The sequence below is a fragment of the Sebastes umbrosus genome, chromosome 1 (genome assembly GCF_015220745.1).
Source record: "Sebastes umbrosus isolate fSebUmb1 chromosome 1, fSebUmb1.pri, whole genome shotgun sequence".
Classification (NCBI taxonomy): Eukaryota; Metazoa; Chordata; class Actinopteri; order Perciformes; family Sebastidae; genus Sebastes; species Sebastes umbrosus.
In genome coordinates, this window is record NC_051269.1 from 33164362 (window position 1) to 33186606 (window position 22245).

General features: G+C 39.2%; 1 protein-coding gene across 4 annotated transcripts in view; it reads right to left on the reverse strand.

The window, feature by feature from the left end:
• cita (citron rho-interacting serine/threonine kinase a) overlaps positions 1-20021 on the reverse strand; it is a 55629-nt gene extending 35608 nt beyond the window's left edge. For all 4 annotated transcript variants that reach the window (XM_037776775.1, XM_037776747.1, XM_037776767.1 and 1 more), the window contains exons 1-13: positions 19875-20021; positions 18539-18664; positions 18260-18401; positions 16659-16834; positions 14893-14994; positions 11228-11370; positions 10006-10099; positions 9717-9920; positions 8914-9067; positions 7430-7619; positions 1459-1564; positions 759-902; positions 469-588 (exon numbers count right to left, since the gene is read on the reverse strand). In XM_037776775.1, coding sequence (XP_037632703.1) covers positions 469-588; positions 759-902; positions 1459-1564; positions 7430-7619; positions 8914-9067; positions 9717-9920; positions 10006-10099; positions 11228-11370; positions 14893-14994; positions 16659-16834; positions 18260-18401; positions 18539-18643 — 1680 coding nt within the window. In that variant the 5' untranslated portion in view covers positions 18644-18664; positions 19875-20021. The remainder of the gene's footprint in view (positions 1-468; positions 589-758; positions 903-1458; positions 1565-7429; positions 7620-8913; positions 9068-9716; positions 9921-10005; positions 10100-11227; positions 11371-14892; positions 14995-16658; positions 16835-18259; positions 18402-18538; positions 18665-19874) is intronic.
• Between the last annotated feature and the right edge of the window lie 2224 nt (positions 20022-22245).

A 22245-nucleotide genomic window follows, 5' to 3' on the forward strand; every position in this document is an offset into this window, starting at 1 on the left:
TAATTTGGGATTTGAATCATAACGTTGATTAGAAAAATTTAAATACTGTGTGTCCCCCTGGGAAAAGGGTGGACACTGGGCAATGATCAAAGTCTGCCCGCACTCTTGTACCTTGCTGGGCTGCCATCTGCAGGGATGACCTTTATGAGTGTTGAGGACATGGGAGTCCTCAGAGGGGAAGCCCTGCCTGTGTAACAGGGACACACTGAGAAGAGTATACACTCACTGTTGCTTCAGTTACTCCTTTACCAGCTGTGATTATAAAGACGACACTGTGGAAAGCAGAAGAATCTCCTCAAATAAGACGACGGCTTTGTGGATGAAGTCTGAAGGAATTTTCCCCTTTCACACATTTTTTTTGTATAAATACCTTGAAGTGTCAATAAAAAAAATCTCCAAATGCACCACATCATTATCGTGATGAGAGGGAGGAGACGGAGGACCGTTTGAAGGAGAAGATTTACATACTTGCTCTTTAATTTCCTGCAGCTTGTTGCTCTGTTCGCGGATGTCGTGCAGCAGCTGCATGGCCTTGTCATCCTCTCTGGAGACCTCCACACGGGCCTCCTCCAAGCTTCGCTTTAGGCTCTGCAAACACACATATGTGCGCACAAACTCATGGCTGCTGTTTGTTCAAATCGATGCGGTGTTGAGGACAGCGACGCACAACTTGTGTAGGTTTAAACATTTCTTTCAATTCCACACACACACATACACACACACACGCACACATGGACAAAGATGTTATTATGACTCACGCTGCACTCAGTAATGTAGGTGGCGAGGTCTTGCTCCAGAATGTTCCTTTGAGTCTCGGATGCCTTCAGCTCCACATCCTTCTGGTGGAGGACTGACTCCAGGTCAGTCATTTTACGCTGGAACCTGGAGATCTCCTGCTCCATCTGAATCCACCAGAGAACAGCACAATTACCAGTTTCATTGCAACTGTACTGAAGGTCGACAGCTTACAGTGTTTTTTTAAAGGTTATTTGTTTGTGTTGCATTTGATTCCTTAAATGCGGCAGAAATGTAAAGCAACATCAAGTGGTGATTTACATATAAATCAGCGAGAATCAGCCATAGATTCTGATGACAGCTGTTATATATATCACCTATCACCTAACCCTGAATGCTTTAAAAGATGTAGTTGTGAATGTTGTACACACAACATGATTAACTTGGCTTATTACAGCAGCACCAGAAGCCTGTTGATCTGTGTTAAGCCAGTCAGCCAGAGTAAACACAGAACGTCTGGTAATAAAACCCACGATCAAATAATTTTTTTGGCTCATAAACAAAGTTATACAATATGAAAATACAAAAATACAATTTCACATTTTCCAGTCAGCCAACAGTGGTCTTACTCTAGTCATCTCTGTCTTGCTTGATGGAAATGCTTAATTTAAAGGTTTGTGATGAAATACTGAAACATGAACAAAAGCAAAGGTACACCCTCACCTTGTGACATTTGTCTTGAGTATCTTGTAATTCTCTGCTTTTAAGATGCAGCTTCTTTTCCATAGAGTTGGTCTTAGCAGGAGAGTTGAGGCCTGCAGACACTGACCTGAGAACAACAACATATATATAGATGTTCTTTAGTACTAATTAAGCCAAACACAAATACTACTACTGCCTCATCTGCATACTGTAGCACTTAAAACATGACAAACATCAACATAAACACGGTGCACATGTTGTGTGTATCACCAGCGTGACACTTATTTCTTTAAGACTGTCTGGAGAAGTCATTCACCAAAGTCGCGCAAATAAAGATTATGCAAGCAATATGCATTTTTTTCAAAAATAGTTTTCTATTGTGTAAGAACGAAGAGAATATTCAAAATATCACAAATTGTCAATCAGTGCCGCAACTAACGATTATCTTCATTGACAATTAATCTGTCGATTATTTTCTGGATTAATCGATTAGTTGTTTTGTCTGTAAAAATGTCAGAATATGTGTGCAACCATAGCCAACGTTTGGTTAAAAATGGAGTCCATTAACGCCAACAAACATTCAGCCCCCACCACAACTCAGACTCCAACACAAACTCCACGGAAGCACAAAAAAAAAATCAAAGTTATATCTAGTGATGCTCGTCTGTGAAACAGGCATGTGAAATATACAGTGATATTGTGGTTTAAGCTGTGAATCACGTTCAGTCTCGCGTGCGTCGCCTCGTCGTCGTTTTGACCGATGCTCGCTTGCGCCTACGTAGTGCGAGAACAAGCGCGAGCAACAGGACGCTGACTGTCGTTGATTTAACGGCCACAGGTGTCACTGTTAACAAGCAATTTCTGATTTTTACATACAGCCCCTTTAAAAAATTACTCAAATCGATCATCAAAATAGTTGGCGATTAATTTAATAGTTGACAACTAATTGATTAATCGTTGCAGCTCTATCCTCAAATCATATAATCAGCTAACCAAAAATAATATGACTGAAAGTCTCATATCATGACATAGAGCCACGTCATGTAAAAGTGAACCTTGACAGTAGCTTAACTAAGTTGTCTGAAATGCAGACAACAGACACTGAGAGCATAAACATGCACTGTCTGCATTCACTACACTTTCCTTTGTAAGAAAAGTCTCTGAAAAATATCTAGTCATAACAATAAGGCTACTGACAACAAGTAAAGATAACATTCAACAGAGCATTTCTGAAGTGAGAAAAAGCTGAGTATATTCCATTCATCGTGGTTCATTCAGGACAAAACAGCCGTGTAGACCTGGGAATATTTGCTGTTTGCCTGACAAAATAATGTGGCAGGAGAATTTGGGCTATGCTTATGCTTGGGTTGGTCAACACACAGAGCTCTGTAGTGAGTCCAATGCACCCATTTTTCTTGTTTATGTAAGGCGATGTCCTATTTTGTTTCCATTCTTTGGGATTTAATTTAGAGTCATTTTTTTTCCCACCCTTCTCTTGACCAGAGAAAAGAGAAAATTCTACTCTGAATAAAAGTCTTCTTAATAAATGAATGGGTTTGTTTGAATGAGTTCACAAATACAGCAGAGGGATCTTTAATAAAGTTGACTCAGACTGAGTCACCGTGTTAAAAATAATCACAAGAGCAAGCACTGCTCCCTTCGCCTCTCTGCATCGCAAAACATCCCCCTGAAACACACACACATATACAGTACATACAGTATATATAGTGTATATTATATATATAGAGAGTGTACAGAAACACACACACATTTGACTCACATCTCTAACAAAAACAGCAACACCCCAACCAGCCTTTTTCACAGGAATCCAGATTAAATGAGGAGGCGCTCCAGCAAACTGAATCTGTTGCCAATTAAAAATTGATGTTAGACATCAAAATTCATAAAGTTCTCCAGTGCTTAGATGAATCGTTTTGGGGGGCTACTGTACGGATAATGCGACAATTTAAACGTCCTCAGCTGGGGGTTTTCAGCATCGAGTTGCATGTTTTTTTTTTCCTTTTATCTGATTTCTCTTAAAACTGTCATGGCATGATGAATTTTAACTGTACGTGAGGATGGATGGATTTCTTCTCTGCCTTCAACTGTTTTCTCCCAGAATTTACTGTTCTAAAAATCAGGCAAAATAGGAAGTACATGTTTTTACAAGAGAGAAAATGCCAGACCGCTCTTTTCTTGGCTGAGGAATATGGTAGTTGTCATGTCTCATGTACTGTGGAGGGAAAATAAATGAGTAGCCAGTGCAGACTGCATTATTGAAGAGAATCAAAGGGAGACAGAGACTCAGGGAAAAGTATGCAAGTTAAAGGCTTTTGCAGCACTGATGGGTAAACAAAAAATAATATAAAACATCCATGCACACACCGATGGAAGTGCAAACAAACGCCCATAATCCTACACAAGCAGGGTTGCAGAGGGAGGGGATTCATCAGGGAACCTTCAGTCATTTTTTGTAGAAAGTGGAAAAATACCACCGACTATGATTTTCTAATTTAAATCTTGAGCTTCAACTAAACTAATAAAAACACAAAATCAATGTTGAAGAAACCAATAACCAAATAAACACCTCCAGTCATACTATAGATGCACGCAAAAATGTGGACCACAATAGATCAAATGCAGTTAATTAGCAAACTTAAAGGGAAAATTTGCCACGTTTTATGTGGATGTTCAATCAGTGTTGATGGTAAATGTAGTCGATTGAAGCAATAAATTACTCAGTGCGTGCTATACTGACAGAGAAAGCAGAGTTTGAAGCTGCAAAATCTGTCGTTCTTCCTGCATCTGCACATGCTTTAGATGATGCTCAAAAACAGAACTTCCTTGTTCTCTTCGCTTGTATTGCAAACTAGTTACGTTTCCAACAGCGAAAATGACATCCTAAAGTATGATTGCAGAGGATGTTATGGACGAGGATACATTTTATAGTGTTTTGGCTGACTCTGATATTCAGCCATATTTATTCGAGCCAGAGTTTATGGCCAAAGAAATGTGGCGGAGAGAGGGCGAGGCTGCTGCAGCGCGCAAGAGGATATGGCCGGTGGGGGACCAGAAGCTTGCGCACATCCTGGTATACATTATGGCAATGGCACATTTCTACCAAGCAGTCCAGTCCAGGTCAGTTTGTTACACATTAGAACGGTTATTTTTGCATTTCCATCAGCAGCAGTTGTGGATGGTACCAACAGAACCACTCCATTTTTGGTACCACCTCAGTCGGGGTTCGAAGCGAGCTGAACCGATACTAGAAGGTGAAGTTAAAACACTGCAGACCACTGAGAAAATCGTCACTAGCGCAACATGGGACATCCTGCACAAACCTGCGATTTTTAAATAGCCAAGCTGCTGTCAAGTAAAATGCCACTTCAGGCTACAAAATCTAGCAACACATGGTAAAAAGGAATCTCCAGAGCCGATGATAGAAGTAGCTAAGGAGTGAGCCATCTCGCTTCTTTGCTATGGCGTTGGAGGATGTAGGTGAAATTCCAGATTAATTTACGTAAATAAAGATTAAACATGATAATTAACTTTTTGTCTTTGTTGCTATTTGATAACCGCTAATAAATAAAACAATTTGTATAGGGGCAAGTAAAAATTGACGGGCAGTTAACAATGAACCCTGAACACACATGGGCAAGTTTTTTCTATTTTTTAGTCTTACCAGTGGTGGGGCTAAAGATTTAAAGTTTTTCCTGTGGCTGGCGCTGGAGGAAAGGCTGTGGGACATCATATAACAAAAAGGGTTTATCTGCTGTAGAGCACAAATGGGCTCAGTAATTTTCACAACAATTTCCCATTTAGATTTTTTTTAATGTGTCCAAGAAGTGTATATCTCAGCCTGATGGGGGCACTAGAGGACGGGTCAGAGGGTCATTAAAAAACATAAGGAATCATCCTGCAAAGACCTTTAATGTCCTCAGCAGATTTCTTTAAAATTGGACCGTTATATTCTAGTGGTGTAAGAAAATATCGAAAATATTGAAAATACTGCGATATGTTTTGTGACACTGATTCTCAAAAACCCTGTATTAATTCTTAATTAATAGTTACATGCAAAGATTAACTCAGTTAATACTTTATTTAATTTGCAAAGAGATGCGCCCTCTCCGTGTATGTACCCTCTCAAAATAGTGCTACAATGTTGGATCTTAGAGGGACTGTGATAAATGCAAATGCAGATCCCACTTTTCTGATTGCATGAAAAAGTAAACTTGTTTGTTTGTTTTTTGTACTATGACAGTTTTCCTAAAATTAGACTTCAAAATATATATATCACAATGCTTACAGTATCGTAATATATCGAACCACAACCCCTACATCATGATGTGTATCGTCGTATCGCCAGATTCTTGCCAATACACAGCCCTATTAGATTCTGAGATACCACGACTTGGGGAAATTCTGACCAGATGATGGCACTAATGAAAAGTCAGTCGCCTGGATCATCCTCTGGGGACTATGAACATCCACACCACAGCCATCTGGCAGTAACCATGCATGGCGATCTGGTCAGTAGTTGTCAAGATGTCCTGATCTTGACCAAAGTGTTAGATGACTGACCATCCGACACAAATATAATCACAACTTGTGAAATATATTGTGTACAATTTATCAAAACACTTCGATATTGTCCTATATTATCTAAAAAAGGCAGCTTTTTGAAGAGTTTATTCAAGCCACCTTTCAAAAAGATGGTTTTCTGACACTAAACCACAGATACCTTCTCATAAATTTGAGGCAAGCTGTTAAGGGGATTTTGTTGTTGAGTTTTACTAATGAGGAGTCAGACAGACAAGTTCACACAGAATGAAAAAACAAAAACCAGAATAACAGGAACCCCTAAAACGCATGATTAGCATTTCATTATGCCTGGCTCTGGGTTCATTTCTATTTCCTTTTTGGCATTGTAATGGGGAATTTGTGTACAGGCATATGCATGCACCCACACACAAATTTGACACATTCTATGAGCTCCTCTTAATCAAATACAGCACAGAAAGCGACTGGCTTCAGTTAAAAACCATGAACAGATGACTGATGGTGTAACAGCAAGGGACAGAGACATTAGAAGAGGGAGAAAATAAGAGGAGGAGATGAGACGGGTAAAGATGGGGGTGGGGACTGGGAAAAAAAAACATCACGGTAGTAACCATAGAAATAGATTCTCTCCCCCAATCTGAGCTCTCATCCTTTTCCCTGTCTAATCTGCTAACGCTTTTTCTTCCCTTTCTGTTGCTGCTGCTTGTCATGATCCGCAGTCTCCAGGACCATTAACCTGCTAGAGCACTGCCACAGGGCTACAGAAATGAAACCCATCCTCTTGCATTATTATCAGAGGTTAAAAAGCCAAACACCATTAGGGATAATTACAGTCCCAAAACCCATGCTGTAAAAGTCAGGAGCCCATTATGCTGCACGGTAACAGAGAAAGCACAATAACAGCAGCGAGGGGTGGGAGTGTGCCTGTGTCTGGGGTTCCACCTCTCAGCAAACCTCATTGACACACTCAGCCGCATACCAATCAGCACTGATGGCAAGATAACGCCAGCTCGCATCCTCCGGTCCATTCATTTGATCTATCTATGCATCAGATCAACTACATGTCACCCCAAAGCACAAAAACAGGAATCAGAAGAAGAGAACACCGGAGAACAGGGGGATCCCTCCCCTCCCTCGTTCCTTGTCTGACACAGCATATGGCCAAACCCATTTTGGCCCCAACAGGCACAACGCTAATGACAGGGACACAACACCAACTGCCCAGGGCACCACACTAGGTCACCTGAAACAAGGCTACCTGGATTTTGTTGCCTTGGTAATGAGGAGTCCAACGGCAGCCAAAGGTACCATGCATGGGGTCTTTAACCAACAAAGGTGTGTTAGAGAGGTGTATGCAGGGGGACTACAGGAAGAAAGAGGGGTCGTCTATGAAAAAAAGCCAAACAATGCCTAGTAAACAGGTAGCACTTACTCAGTTTTGGCCAATGTTGTCAACGCTCTGCTGAAGAACCAGCCTAGAAAGGGCAGATCCTGGCCCTGGAAGCCCACTGGCAGAGCTCCTCGCTGGGCTGCTGAGGCTGGCCGGGGGGCTGCCTGCTCCGGCTCCTCAAAATTAGAGGTGTCATCTTCAGCGTGCAACGCAGGAACGAAAGGCGGGAGAACTGCAGGAGGAAAGGATGGTGTGAGAGAGGGCTAGAAAAAAAAAAAAAAAGAGGAAGCAGCAACGAACTAAGTAGTAAAATATAAATGTAAAAAATAAAAAGGAGAAAGGGGAGAGAAAGGAAGGGAGGAGGAACGGAGCAGAGCTGTGGGAGCCTAGAGTGCGGTAAGTCGCGCGTTGATGCACATGCTGCCTCTCTGTCCCTCCCTCCCTCCTTCTCTCTCTCTCTCATACACACTCGCTCACTCGCTCTCCCTCACTGCAGCAGAGCAAGCTAATCAGCTGGAGCCAAAGCTGAAGCATAAAGCTCTATCTGTGTCCAATTATCAATAAACCAAGTCTATATTTTAATCCAAACATTTATGCATGTGATTCTCTTTTTTATCTTTATTACTCAAAGACAATAAATTAATATAATTAAGAAAAAAAAAAAATCAATAAATCTTCTCTTTAACACACACACACACACACACACACACACACACACACACACACAGAGGCACAAACAGCCTCCTGCATCCCAAACACTGTATCCTAGTCTGCCGATAACCATGAGGATTTCGAACAAACAACTAGATTCGTTAATATTCAGTGTTAATAGGAATATTATAATACATAGCAATGTTTGATAATCGCTTCAGAATCACAAAAAGGAGGGTTGATCTTCGTCTGAAGACACGCGGTGTTCTGCACAGCAAAATAAACACTCATCACCCATGCAGCTACACGTGTGTGAATTACAGAACCTCTCTTTAACGTGACGATGCTTCACTGATAATGTGAATGTTATGGGTGTGTTTTCCCACAGCTGGTTAGGTGAAAATGACAAACTCTTTGTCATTCTGTGCAGTCTCTGATTTGATGGCAACAAGGACGTCCAACACATGCATTTCCGCCACAGAGCGTGTCTGCTGTCGCTACTAGCGTAAAAGATTTGTGCTGCTGCGTCTGTTGAGAAGCAGATGAGTTGCAGATCTTTACTCTGTCTGCCTCGCTTCTTGTCTCTGCCTCCCTCCCATTCTCCTCAGGAAAGAGCTGGCCTACTGCCAACGGCACACAGAATCTCATTATTTTACTACACCACTGGCAGCGCAATTGCCGTTTGTTGTCTATGTGCAACCACACGCACACAGTACACTTATGTATATCATAAACAACATTAATATTTGACAACTAGTCGTATATCATCTGTGCAGTAACGTGATTACAGCCACACACCGTCGTTTCAAGCTAAATTGAACATTTCCACTGGGAAGACAGAAGAACAGAGTCTCCAGGGAGAGGAGTCTCCTCACCTTGTCTTAAGTGGTTCCAGTCTACACTGGAGAAGAAAGAGTGACAGCGGAGTCCCTGGAAATCCAGTCGCTCTTTGGCTCCACAAAGCAAGCTCTGCAGCAGGTCTACAAACTGCTTACTGGCCCGCGGCTCCTCCGGAAACTTAAGGAAGCGCTGTGGGCAAAAACATAGACAAGGAATTATTAAATGATGCATAGACTTATAAGGTATTACTTCAGGTAAATCATGTTTTCATTGAGTATACTGGGAATGGTAACTAGGCAGCAGACAACAGACTAGGGCTGACCCAAATTCGTCGAAACTTCGACTACTGCATTGGTAATTGACCTCTTAATCAGTATTCGATCAGTATGCTTCCTTTTTGTTTGTTTATGTATGTAATAATAATGTATCAATCCCAAAGTAGCACATAAAATAAGGAATAATCCCAAAACATTATTCACTATTGATATTCAACATTAATTATTATTAGTTATTCTTAGACGGATATCGCTGTTTGTTGAGTGTAGAGGTGCGTGTCTGTGTACAGTAGTGCGGCAGCAGCACAGTCTCGGGCACTGAAACGAGGGAGATGGAGACGGACAGACAGAAGAACATGTCAGCCTGTTGCGCCGTGAAGCTTTGAATACCTTCAAATATTTCTCATCGAAGCTTCGAAGCCCAAAAAATGGTATTCGGGACAGACCTAGTATTAGTTCAGGTAAATCTGACTATCCACTGGAATGATAAATAGGCAGCAGACAATTACAGATCAGATACAATTAGTGACCAATGTCAGCACCTGAGCTGACAGTCTATGTACCTGAAAGTTGAGGATGTTGTGGACTGTCTTGGTGGAAGTACCACCAGAAAAAGGTAACCTGGTGTAGATCATCTCATACGCTATGACCCCAAGGGACCACCAGTCACACTCAACCCCGTAGGTGCTGTGAGACCCATTTATGGCTGCCAGGACCTCGGGGGAGAGGAAGTCCTGGGTCCCACCAGACACTGCGGGAGATGCAACCTGGAAGCACATTAATAAAACACAATGATGTCCCTGTCAAGCACGCTGAAGTCAATACGTCGAGCAAACTCTGTAATCTACTTACTGTTTTGTTAGCAGTCAGCCTGGCAGCTGATCCAAAGTCTGCCAGCTTAATGTGACCAGTCCGATCGATGAGAACGTTCTCTGGTCTGACGTCTCTGCAAGTGGATAGTTAAGAAGGGATTTGATACTGCTTTTACAGAGCTGTTTGTTGCCCGAGTACTGTAATATGTCCACCGCTCTGATGTTAATGGAACACATTTGTAAACTCCAGCAATGTTTTTGTATTACATAATATCACACAGAGTGCTCCAGGTTAAATTACAATGCTGCATTTTTCATGTCTAGTTAATGTTTTCCTGAATTATGTGCATTCAAGTGAAAACAAAAGGCAAAGAATGACATTTAGTGAGGATCTCTGACCTACTTCCTTAACCCTCTGAGACCCGCGTGAGAGTGAAGGTACAGATATCATATAAAACTAGAAAAACTAAGGAATCCATTGGTTCCAACCATGTCATGTTAGCTTGTCCAGAAGGAGGCTGCAAAGCTGGGCTAAATTTGGGCAAGGAAAAACTGGTAGAGTATGGCCATTTTCAAAGGGGTCCCTTGACCTCTGACCTCAAGATATGTCACTGACATTGGGTTCTATGGGTACCGACGAGTCTCCCCTTTCAGGCCCACTTTATGATAATCACATGCAGTTTGGGGCAAAAACCTTGCAGTTTTTTGCATGCAGCATAAATGTGTTATTTTCACCTATTCTAAAATGGTGTATTTGAATATTCCTGCATACTGGGGTCCCTGAAACAGTCTTGGAATTACATCAATTGGGTATCACTGTAAAGCTGAGAGTCTTGTGGATCCAATGAGCCCAACTGTATTCACGTGGGATGATGTTAGTCCCCAAAGTATCCATTTTATTGTATTGAGTCCATTTTTTGTAATTTGACCACATTGTATAAAATGACCTGTGGTGACCTCTAGGATAATCACAGCCTCATGAAACTTTACAGCCACAAACTGGAAACCTAGAGCATTCAGAGGATGGATGGCTTTCCTAGGTACATCATCTCCAAATGTCAAAAGTTTTTGATACCAAATCACAGCATGGCCTTTTCTACTGTTGACCTGCTATCTCCCCCTAAAGACCCCCTGGCCTGTACCCCCTTAAAAAAGACAAGGACAGGTCTAATGTGGGTCTCAGAGGGTTATATTGCTCCTCAAAGCCTTGAAACATCAGGCCTTCATCATTGAGAGGTTGGATTCAGTGGCTGGACTCTTACCTGTGAACATAGCCCAGCTGGTGGACAGCATGAATGGCCTCGACCAGCTCAGCCAAATAGAACTGAGCCATGGACTCATCAAACTGATCCTCGTATCGGTTTAGCAGGGACATCAAGTCTCCGCCTGGCAAGTACTCCATCGCCTGAAGACACATTTGTATGCAGTCAGAAACAGTCAGCATAAAACTACGCAATTTGAATGAATTAATGTGATTAAAATTAACAGGTATCACGCGCTGTTGAAACATTTATGAATGCCTAATGAATAGGCCTATATTTAGAAAGAAAAACAAAGCAACAAGTGTAGGACTACATGTGTTTGAGCTCACATCAAAGCTCTATTCAGCTTTAAGCTTATAGGGTTGCTTCCTCATTATAGATTCAGTTATGTAACACTGAATACTATTGCAGATTTATCTGTGATACTGCAGTCAAAGGAATGGTCTGCGATAGCTAAAAATACCCCGACTATAACTGCAACCTCTTTGTGTATCTGTGATCACGGTCTAAAGCAAGATGTGTTTACAGTCAAAGCAACATGCCGCCACATCAACAACAACAACAACAACAAAAGATATCTCATTAAGCATATTTAAAGTTTTTAAATCAACAAATCAACCGCGGTTGACTCAAGTTCTCTTTTCTGCATGCTGAGCCGAAAGGCATCGGTCAGGCTGATTTGAGCTATATGGTGGCAGCCATACAGCCACAACAGGCGAGAGCCTCTGGTGCATGAATGGTCGGCGAGTCTGAATGAACGGGAGCATTCTCCAGTGTTACCTAGCAACAGGGAGACTGGGTGCCTCTCTGACACACGGATAAAGATGGATGCTTTGTATTTTCCTCCATGCTCAGTTAGGGAGCACGGGGAGACTGAGGGGGAGTGAGGAGAGAGGAAGAGAAAGAATGGAGACATGCAGGGGGCATGAAGGAAGGTATGAGGAGAGGGGGAGTGGAAGAAAAACAAAGGGCGGTATACAGTATGAGGCTTGGCCAGGCAGGAAAGGCTGTTTTCCTGCACCTTAAGCCAGTCATCAGGTCATCAGAGAAAATATAGATTCTCTGTGAGGTTAACAGCCTTAACGATGTTTACACTGGACGCTGACACTGTGCTTCACGGCTGAAGATTAGACTGTTAGAGGGACACTAACATTTTGGAAAATATGCCTGGTTACCTCCTTAGCCAGAGTCAAGGGAGGAAGATCATCCATTAATTCAACCCGCTCCCTATGTAGATATAAACGGCTCATTCTCAGGTAACGAAAACACAACGATTCCTATTTTCAGGTGATTATACACTAAAGGAAACATACTGATTAATATTATATTCCATTTCTGCCAATAGATCCCCCTAATTATTACACACTGGTCCTTTAATTACAAAGATCCAGGGGTTGTTTTACTTATAAGTGAAACACAGGATGCTTGGGGAAACAGTTAGCTCAGCTTTATTGTCATATTTTTCTCACTTTTTTTTGCAGTTGTAGTTTCTGGAATGTGAAATTGAGATTATAATTGTAATTTGGGCTGCAACTATTGATTATTTTCATTATCAATTAATCTGCCATTTATTTCTTCTTGATTAATCAATTCATTGTTTGGTTTATAAAATGTCAGAAAATATTGAAAAATGTCCATCCCAGTTTCTCAAAGTCCAAGGCGATGTCTATAAATGTCTTGTTTTGTCAGTCCAAAACCCAAAAATATTCACTTTAATATGATATAAAACGAGTAAAGCAGGTAATCTCAATATTTGAGAGGCTAAAAACAGCATTTAATGACATTTTTGCATGAAGAATTACTTTAACGATCAATCGATTATCAAAATAGTTGGCGATTATTTTTCTGTAGATCGACTAACCGATTAATCGTTGCAGCTCTAATTGTAATTAGCTACTAAATCACAATTTGAGCAACAACAGCTAGGCCGAAAGACTGCAGCACCTCAGAGGTCCTGTCCAGCGGAGTTGCCAGCATTGAATAATGTCGTTAATCTGAACAAAACCCTGGTGACTCTTAGCTATACTGGTGGCTACTAGTCTGCAGGCCAACATGATAATACAACAAAACTGAAAGCTGCTGGAAGGTGATTTTGTTTTCCACTTTTGAACGAGGCTATCAATATTACCCCCCCTGCTTCAAAGCATTTCTTCTAAGTACAAGTTGTTCCTTTCAGTGCTCACGTCAGATCCCTTCCTGTACTGTAGCAGCTCATGCACTATTCTGACTGATCTTAACTGTTTTAATAGTCACGTTCTGGAAACCACAGCAGTGAAAGAAAAGGAAAGAATGACGTTCCAATATAGTTTTTCCTGTACACAGCTTTCTATGAAAATAAGCTATGTTATACTCTGTACATGTATAGGAATAAAAACCAAGACATTGCGGTTGGAGAAGCAGGTAACTTATATACACTGGAGCTATTTTTGAACAACAAAGGTCAGGCCCAGTGGGCAGTTTTGGAGTTGGTGGAAGGTTGATTTTTTTCACTATTGAAGGAGATCGACTCTTTCGCCTGCTTCTACTTTTTGAGTTCAGCAAGGTAAACACATCCTGACTATTCTTCTTTTCTCATCTAACTGTGGTTTTTATGGCAAACAAGGAGGTTTCCCAAAATGCTAGAAGACAAGACAGCATTAAGGAGTATAATTTTAACACAAGTAACTAACTATCAACCGATATTAAGGACATACCAAATAATATTTATTTAACAGTCACCAACAGAAGCCTCAGTGGGTCGTTCTATGCCACTGCTACTATAGAGGCTTCGTCTCACTCAAATAAATGTGATTAAAGATTTTGAGTGAATATGCCAACAACTCATACAGTTGCAAACAACTGCTTTTATAATATGTTACTCTCTGTGTAAGGAGACCACACCTAGAAAATAAGATCATGGAATATCAATTGAATCTTTGACTACTAACACTTTTAAACCATAGCATGGTCGGTGCTATTGTGTGCAAATTGAATGACTCCAGATCTTTTTTTTCAAATGGGGACCATTGCACCCCCATCTGGTTCAGTTCACTGACAGGAGTTCATTCAGAAAACACAAACATCTGCAGTTAAAGCAGCCTCTCTTGTTAACAATGGTTGAGCTAGGGGGGTTTTATACTTCCGTTAATAACTGAAGTACCTTCAGACTTACACTACAACATAAAGGTCTGTAATGACTAGGGGTGTAAATCACAAGTTTCATCACCATACGATATTATATAGATTCTTTGGACAACGATAAGGTATTTGCTGATATTACAAAGTCTGTAAAATATGATTTGACAATTTTATTACTGAGCTCTTCCAGACATTTAAAATACAAAAACAATCTATTCTTTTTAATAAAAATAATAAATATGGAGTGGGAGTTTAAAAATAAAGACGTATCTTAAATATAATTATATGTATCGATATTTTCACTTAGCATCGATATATTGGATCGTTGATCATTGAATCAATTACACCCCTAGTAATGATCCTGGATATTGAAATGTATAATACACCCACCAAGTACTAGACAGCGTGTGCTATTTACTTGGTATGTTTATTACACAATTACTCTCGTTTCGCCTGTGGCAGTTTCAGTAAAGAGCCTCTGACAAGGAGAAATTTATGTAAGATAGTCATTTCAGTCTTCAAGATCAGAAAAAAAAATGCCATCTCACCAGGTAGACATGATCTTTATCCTGGAAGGCGTGGAGAAGCTGCGGGATCCAGGGACTGCTGTTCTGAGCCAAGATCCTCCGCTCCTCCTCATGAAAAACCACCTGAGAAGAATTAAAAAGGCCATCAGCATATATGCATTAAATAAATGCAACAGCAGTGTGCCACAAATAGTTATTGTGAGTAGTGTATCAACCACATAACTCATCTGTCTAAAACACTGAGAAGGGGTTTACATTTGTTTTTGTTTTTAAATAAACCGTCTAAACCGAGACCTTAATGCACATATCAAACTTTGAAATACTAAGAATTCATGCCTTCCTTTCATAGCTTCAGTTCATGTTGCTAGTTTTATAAATGGGATGACATTTTGTCAAATTATGCAAAGTAGTCACAGGTGGCTTGAGCCAAACATTTCTTGTTCATGCAAGTTGTTCATTGTATTGCTCACTTCAGATCCCTTCCTGTCGCCGCTCATGTACAATTCTGACTAAGATCTGTTCTATTAGTCACATGCCAGAGAGCACAGCTGTCAGATAATGTACCCACATTTTGTCATGTAGTATTCAACCCCACAGCACCCTCCAGTGGGCTGTTTTCAGACTGACACTTTGGAACAACAAATGCACAGTAAAATGATTGCATGGGAGATGAAGATGCAAAAATGACAAACACTTTTGCTTAAAACTTTTTGAGTCCAACAGATACAGCTTTGTATACACTTTTCTTCTCAATTTATCTTCTTCCTATGTTTATTTGGTGATAAACAACATAATGTTGTAGTCAGAATTAGTCAGCGGCGATGTTATTCTTAAAAATCTTTAGGTCACTTTGTATTCGCAACTTTTGTTAGTGTTGAGTGGATCTCAACTAGGGGTCAACTAGTTGATGATCACTATTTAATTCACTATAGAAGTGAGCAATGTGAGTAAGAGTCCTAAAAGTGACTGCTGATCATAGGTTCACTTTCTCCACTGTTATCTCCCCAACTGTAGTTGACAACTACAGAATTCTGGTCTTAATTATCTAACAACGAATATCTTTTAAGGTGGGGGTTCCTGAAGCGAAATCTTATCAAACTGGGGTCCATTACATAATGTGTACCAATTCAGGGCTCCTTGACATGAAAAAGGTTGAGAACCATGTTTTCATCCCTTGGTTATTATCATCTTTTATTTATTCTTTATTGTCGCAAACAGGAATATGTTGATTACCATATATTACTGATACTGTGTACTGAAAACAAAATAAATAAATTGGGAGGAAAAATATATTTAATTTATTTGAATGCCCATGTCATGGTTATATGAAATGTGTCTAAAGTCATTAATGAACCTTTAGAATCCCTAAATCATAACTCTCACAGCAACTGAGCTTGGCTTTAGCCGTTGATACTGGTTGAAAGAAATGCTTGGACAAAATGTCATGGTCTTAAAACACCTTCTGTGCTTTTCAGAGCAGGAAAAGCACAGATGTTAACAACATTAACAATGACTACATGTCCCCGTAAGTCAGGACAGTGTGACAGTGAGTCAGCATGCACAATACCAGGAACCTGAAACTGAAGTAGCTAAATGGAATTCAGTAATCATTAGTTTTATTATTTCTGTGCTTTTCTGTGCTTTTCCTACTTTGACATATTAAATGTCATTGGTATAAAAGGCCTTTTATGTGGCAAAGCCAAATGATAAATGTAAAAAAAAAAAGAAAAACAACTTTCTAAAAAGTATTTTCTATATTTGACTACTCTGTAAGAGTAGTTACTTACATTTTCTTGAGTACGTAAAACTGCCTTGTCCATGACTTTCAGTGCACAAACATCCCCAGTGGCCTTCTCCCGGACTACTTGGACTTCAGCGAAGCGACCACGACCCACCACTGCACGCAGTTCAAAGTCATGAAGAGCAGGCTGCATGTCCCGAAGCTCTGAGACCACTTCAGAAACTGTTTCACAAACACACACAAACACACAAAGGTTTTTCATTGTTGAAATGAAGTCAAACAACTTTTACGATGTAAAATTGTAAAGATACCACAAATACAAAACATAATTCTATTGAGATACGAAGTTACATATACATACAATTGGTGTTGGTATTAAATAAATTCTATCTGCCTGATAGTAGCAATATTGCATTTATGGTCTATTATTGCTAGTTGTGAAATCTGAATTTTTAGTGATCTCTTTTTAGGATGTCACTGTATAGTAGGGCTGCACAATTAATCAAAATTTTATCAAAATTGCAATATGGCCAATAGCAATTTTCAAAGCGCAGGAATTGCAAAATTTGTTAAAGGTGAAATGTGTGTCAAAATAGCATTTTAAATTAAATAGTAGAGATGTCATGGCCCACACATAACGTTCTACAGACTTAAGAAAACATCTTTGTTTGGTACAGATCCCCGCAAAAATCACTAAATAATCATTTTTATATGTTTTTCAGTGAAAAAGAGAATAATGATGTAAAAATGTCATTCCCTCTAATATTGTAAATTAGGGCTGTGTATTGGCAAGAATCTGGCGATGTGATTATTAACATGATACAGGGTTTATGATTCAATATATCGCAATATATTACGATACTGTAAGCAAGGTGATATATTGGGATTTTTTTTATCAATGAACCAATGAAATAAAGTATTGACTGAGTTAATCTTTGCATGTAAACTATTAATTAAAAATCAATACAGTATCACAAAACATAATATTGTGATATTCGATTTTTTCAATATTTTCTTACACATCCCAACATCTCATGCTGGACATGAAACAGACATTTCAGGTCTACTATTTACACTGTCACTTCTATTTATCTATTTTTTAGGTATTTATATAAGGATAATTACTGCAGAGTCATTGGGTTTTTATAAATAGTACTTTTAAAGACCTGATTGCTTGTACTCTGTTAATCATTCTGTCATCCACTTTTTATTCTGCTGCGTTATTGCACTTTGTTCACTGTGTTATGTTCTGTTTGAGACTGTTTTTGTATGTCTGTGTTTGCACCTTGGTCCGCGAGCAACACATTTCGTTTTAGCTGTGTACTTTGTATGTGGAAAAATAACAATAAAGTTGAACTTGACTTGACTTGAAATCATATCGCAATTATAATATCAGTCAAAATAATCACAATAAGATATTTTCTCAAAATTGTGCAGCCCTACTGCATAGTGTAAAAAATGTGAAATAGAAACAGAATAAAAGTATTATGGTCTTCAAAAACAACAAGAACAGCAAAACAACAGCTAAATATGTATGTCTTAAAAGCTGAAACAGCTACATCACTGATACAGACTGTATCAACAAATGTGATTGGAAAATACTGGATTGGACTGAAACAAACAAACATGTGTTAAATGTATGCTTACACTTATTGACGAAGTTTGCCACATGTTGTATCTTCATAAGTTCTGGGGAGATGCACTCTTGGTACAGCAGCAGCAGAGCCTCCAGAAACTCTTCCCGACCTAGAGTGCATCCTCCCTGCTGCCCACACAGGCTGACTCGGCCCTGGGGACAATACAGAAACACAGGAAAAGGAAGTCAGCTACTGACAGTTACTACTGCGGCTGGTTTTAAACTGTACAAAGTGTTTGCATATGCACAGTTAATGGCATCAGGACAATTAGACATATACATAACCTTACCTGAAACACTTGGTTGAGTCTGGAGCTGCGGCTGGTGATGGGGTCCGCAGAGGACGGCAGCAGCGTTTTCAGGCATCCCTGACTCTGGTATTTGAACTTCAACATAGCTTCTTAACAACAGATAACCTGAGAGAAATGACACACAGTAGGACGAATTAAGTGAAAGGAAATATAAATATATAACACGCTAATAACTGATTAATGGTATATCTACGACGACGATAGAAGATGGTTAAAGAACAACGGAAGACTGAAGAAAAAATCTGTGTCAACAAATGTCAACAATGTGTCCCAATGTGTCAGGACACAACCTGAGGCACCACAGGCCAGAGAGCATCTCCACTCACAGAGCACCTTCTGCTTTCACAACAGCTTCTTCCACAGCTACAATAACACTGGTGGCAAAGGATGTTAAAGAGGGACACAAATACCCCACATCTCACCTCCATAGGACAAACAGTACACCTGAACTGAATGGACTGTAATGCTGTGCAATATGTTGCCTTCCACTGTGTAATTGTCTGAAATATATTAATACATTTTTTATTTTATTTTATTTTTATTTTTTTATTTTATTTTTAAAAATAATCTGGGGGTATCTTTCCTATACAGATGGTAGTTTAGTTTATTTATTGACTACACTGAAGGCGTTTTATATTTTAATTATTTATTTATTTATTGTGTTGAGTTGAATGTGCTACTTATTTTGTACTGTACTTTGTGCCTTTTCTACCTTTTCCTTTCTTAAAGCTGACTCGGTGTAAACTGCTCAGAATTACAATGTATTTATATTAGGTGCAAATACAACTCTTGAATCTTGAATCTTGAACATGACAACACTCTTTCTTTGCATTGTACTGCACATCATATCTGACCCCATACTCGGAGCACATATTCAGCAGCTGTTGAAACCCAGCACTGCTAGGAGAGACAACAGCCAGATCGTCAGCATACATACAATATAACACGCTAATAACTGATTAATGGTATCTAGGACGGTAGAAGAAGGTTACACCGGAGGACGGAAGGAAAAAGCTGTGTCAACAAATGTCAACAATGTGTCCAGTTAGCATGCTAGCTAAGCTACCGTTAGCACGTTAGCTAATTTACCGTTAGTTAACGTTAGCCAAGTTGCCGTTAGCATGCTAGCTAAGCTACCGTTAGCACGTTAGCTAATTTACCGTTAGTTAACGTTAGCTAAGTTACCGTTAGCATGCTAGCTAAGTTACCGTTAGCTAACTTAGCTAACAAACAAAACCGTTGACGCGACACGAACAAGTGTCGAACAGTTATATTTACAGAGACTAACTAAACCGTGCGTTATGAGTCTACTCACCAGACTGCCATGCAGGTAATTATAATCTAGTTATTTATTATTATACACAGAAGCAGTGACATGCTAACTGTTTTCCTCTCTAAACTATCAACGTTGTTTCCGGTCAGACTTTCAAATTTTGCGCGTTCTCCGCTCGAGCCGTTGATTTCAACCAATGAGATGTTTCAGCCTGTTCTGTTATTCAACCAGAGAGACAGTTCATCTCTGGTTCAACACAACAAAGACTCATGAATCATGATTTTGTTATTGATAAGCACATAAAAATGTATGATCATAATATAATATTAGAATTGGAGAATGATAATAAAGTTGAAGAAGATTTATCATTTGACAGATATGTTACTGTAGATCTGAAATACCATAAGATAAGATAAGATATTCCTTTATTAGTCTTAGTTTTAGTAAATAATTTTATAAATAAAATAAATATTATTTTAGCATCATCAGTGTGCAGTGAAGTGTCTTGATTTGTCAGATATTTAATTAATGTACTATATCAACATATTAAATAACATATAGATTGTGATGGAGTATTTTATCCATATTGCCCACTCCTAACTCCCATTTAATTCAGGTTGCATATCAATAAAGTTGTATTATGTTAGTGCTGAGAGAGGCCTTGCTAACTGTGGACAGCTGGAACACATCTCCTATTAAACTTCATACAGCAGCTACAAGGACAAAAATACCATTAGGGTTGGCCAATATGATGATATCTACTTTAAGATTATATAAATTTGTCAGCTGCCAGATATTTTTTTACACCTTTTATACCTAGTTTTTACTTTAATATCTCTGGGTGGATTAGGTAAAGTTAGAAATCAATAACTGCTTTATGGCAATACTGGATTTTTATAATATTTTAGCATCATCAGTGTGCAGTGAAGTGCCTTGATTTGTCAGGTATTTAATTAAGATAAGATAAGATAAGATATTCCTTTATTAGTCCCGCAGTGGGGAAATTTGCAGTGTACAGCAGCAAAGGGGATAATGCAAAAAAACAAGAAGCATCAGCTAACACAGTAAAAAAAAAAAAAAAAAAGAGCAAAACAAAGTGTAACAAAATATGAACCATTTAAATAAAAGATAAAAACAGGAGCAGTAGATACAGTATTAATAATAATAATAAATTGGATTTATATAGCGCCTTTCAGAAGCCCAAGGACACTTTACAAAGGGGTCACACAAAATCTAGCTAAGTAATTAAAAGAGTGATGTGTAGGAAGAGTCAGCTGAGATCATAGGCCTTGATGCACATGTGGTGCTTGAGGTGTTTTTTGAAAGTGTCCATGGATGAAGCATTTCTTATTTCAGGAGGGAGAGAGTTCCAGAGGGCAGGGGCCGCGTATTGTAAGTATTGACAATAAACAGACTATTAAAAAAATTGCACAGGTGGAAAATGATATTGCACAGTGAGAATTAAATTAAATTCCACCTGAAAATGTATAATTAGTTTTATATTGTAGCCAGTGTTGCCAATTAAGATTGACAGTTTCCAGACCAATCAAAACCCACCCAATTCATTAAAAAACAGCCCAAATCATAGCCTGGCCAGAAACCTGTGTAAAACCATAAAACCATTACGCCCATAGAAAAAACACATCCTAAGCATACAAAGCTTCATATCTACATTAAATAACCAAAGATAAAATGTTAGATAAATAGGCTATCACAACCCATGCACAATGTCAATGATGATGACATTAAGGTAAGTAGGTCCTCCTTTATCCCTAACAGCGATTGAACTCATGTCAATCAAATATTTCTCAAATTAAATGAGTCAATAAACATAAGTGAGTTGACACAATGAAGTTTACTGAATTTTGTATCTGTGTTTTTGACCATAAAAAAACTGTTTGTTTGGTAATATTGTTTTCACAATATTTTCAAAACCCTGCCAAATGTTGACAAACATTTTATTTTTCCCTGCCCAACCACAAGTAGCCCTTTTGGGCGTAAACCAGTCCAATCTGGCAACACTGATGGGCCTATTTTGTTGGGACACATTTTACTAATTTTAAAGGGGCACTCCAGTCATTTACTGTCAATATTAACCTATTTGCCTATTTATAATTAAGACCCGCATGCATCACATGCCCATTGCTTTCATACCACATCAATATAAAACTATTTCACTTTTGCTAACGCTCAATGAATTTTAACAGACTTGTAGAAATCAAAAAAGCAAGAGATAAAAAAATGATACAGATCTGCCTATCTGCCTGAAGGCTTCTGGAACAGGAAGCCACATTGGACTGAAAACTTCACTGATATAAAATCAAGTTGTGTTAAAGGTTGAAGACTATCATTAGATTGGCCCACAGTTTATAGTCTGTACAGGTGGATCTTTTACAACACTCTGCCCGTCAAG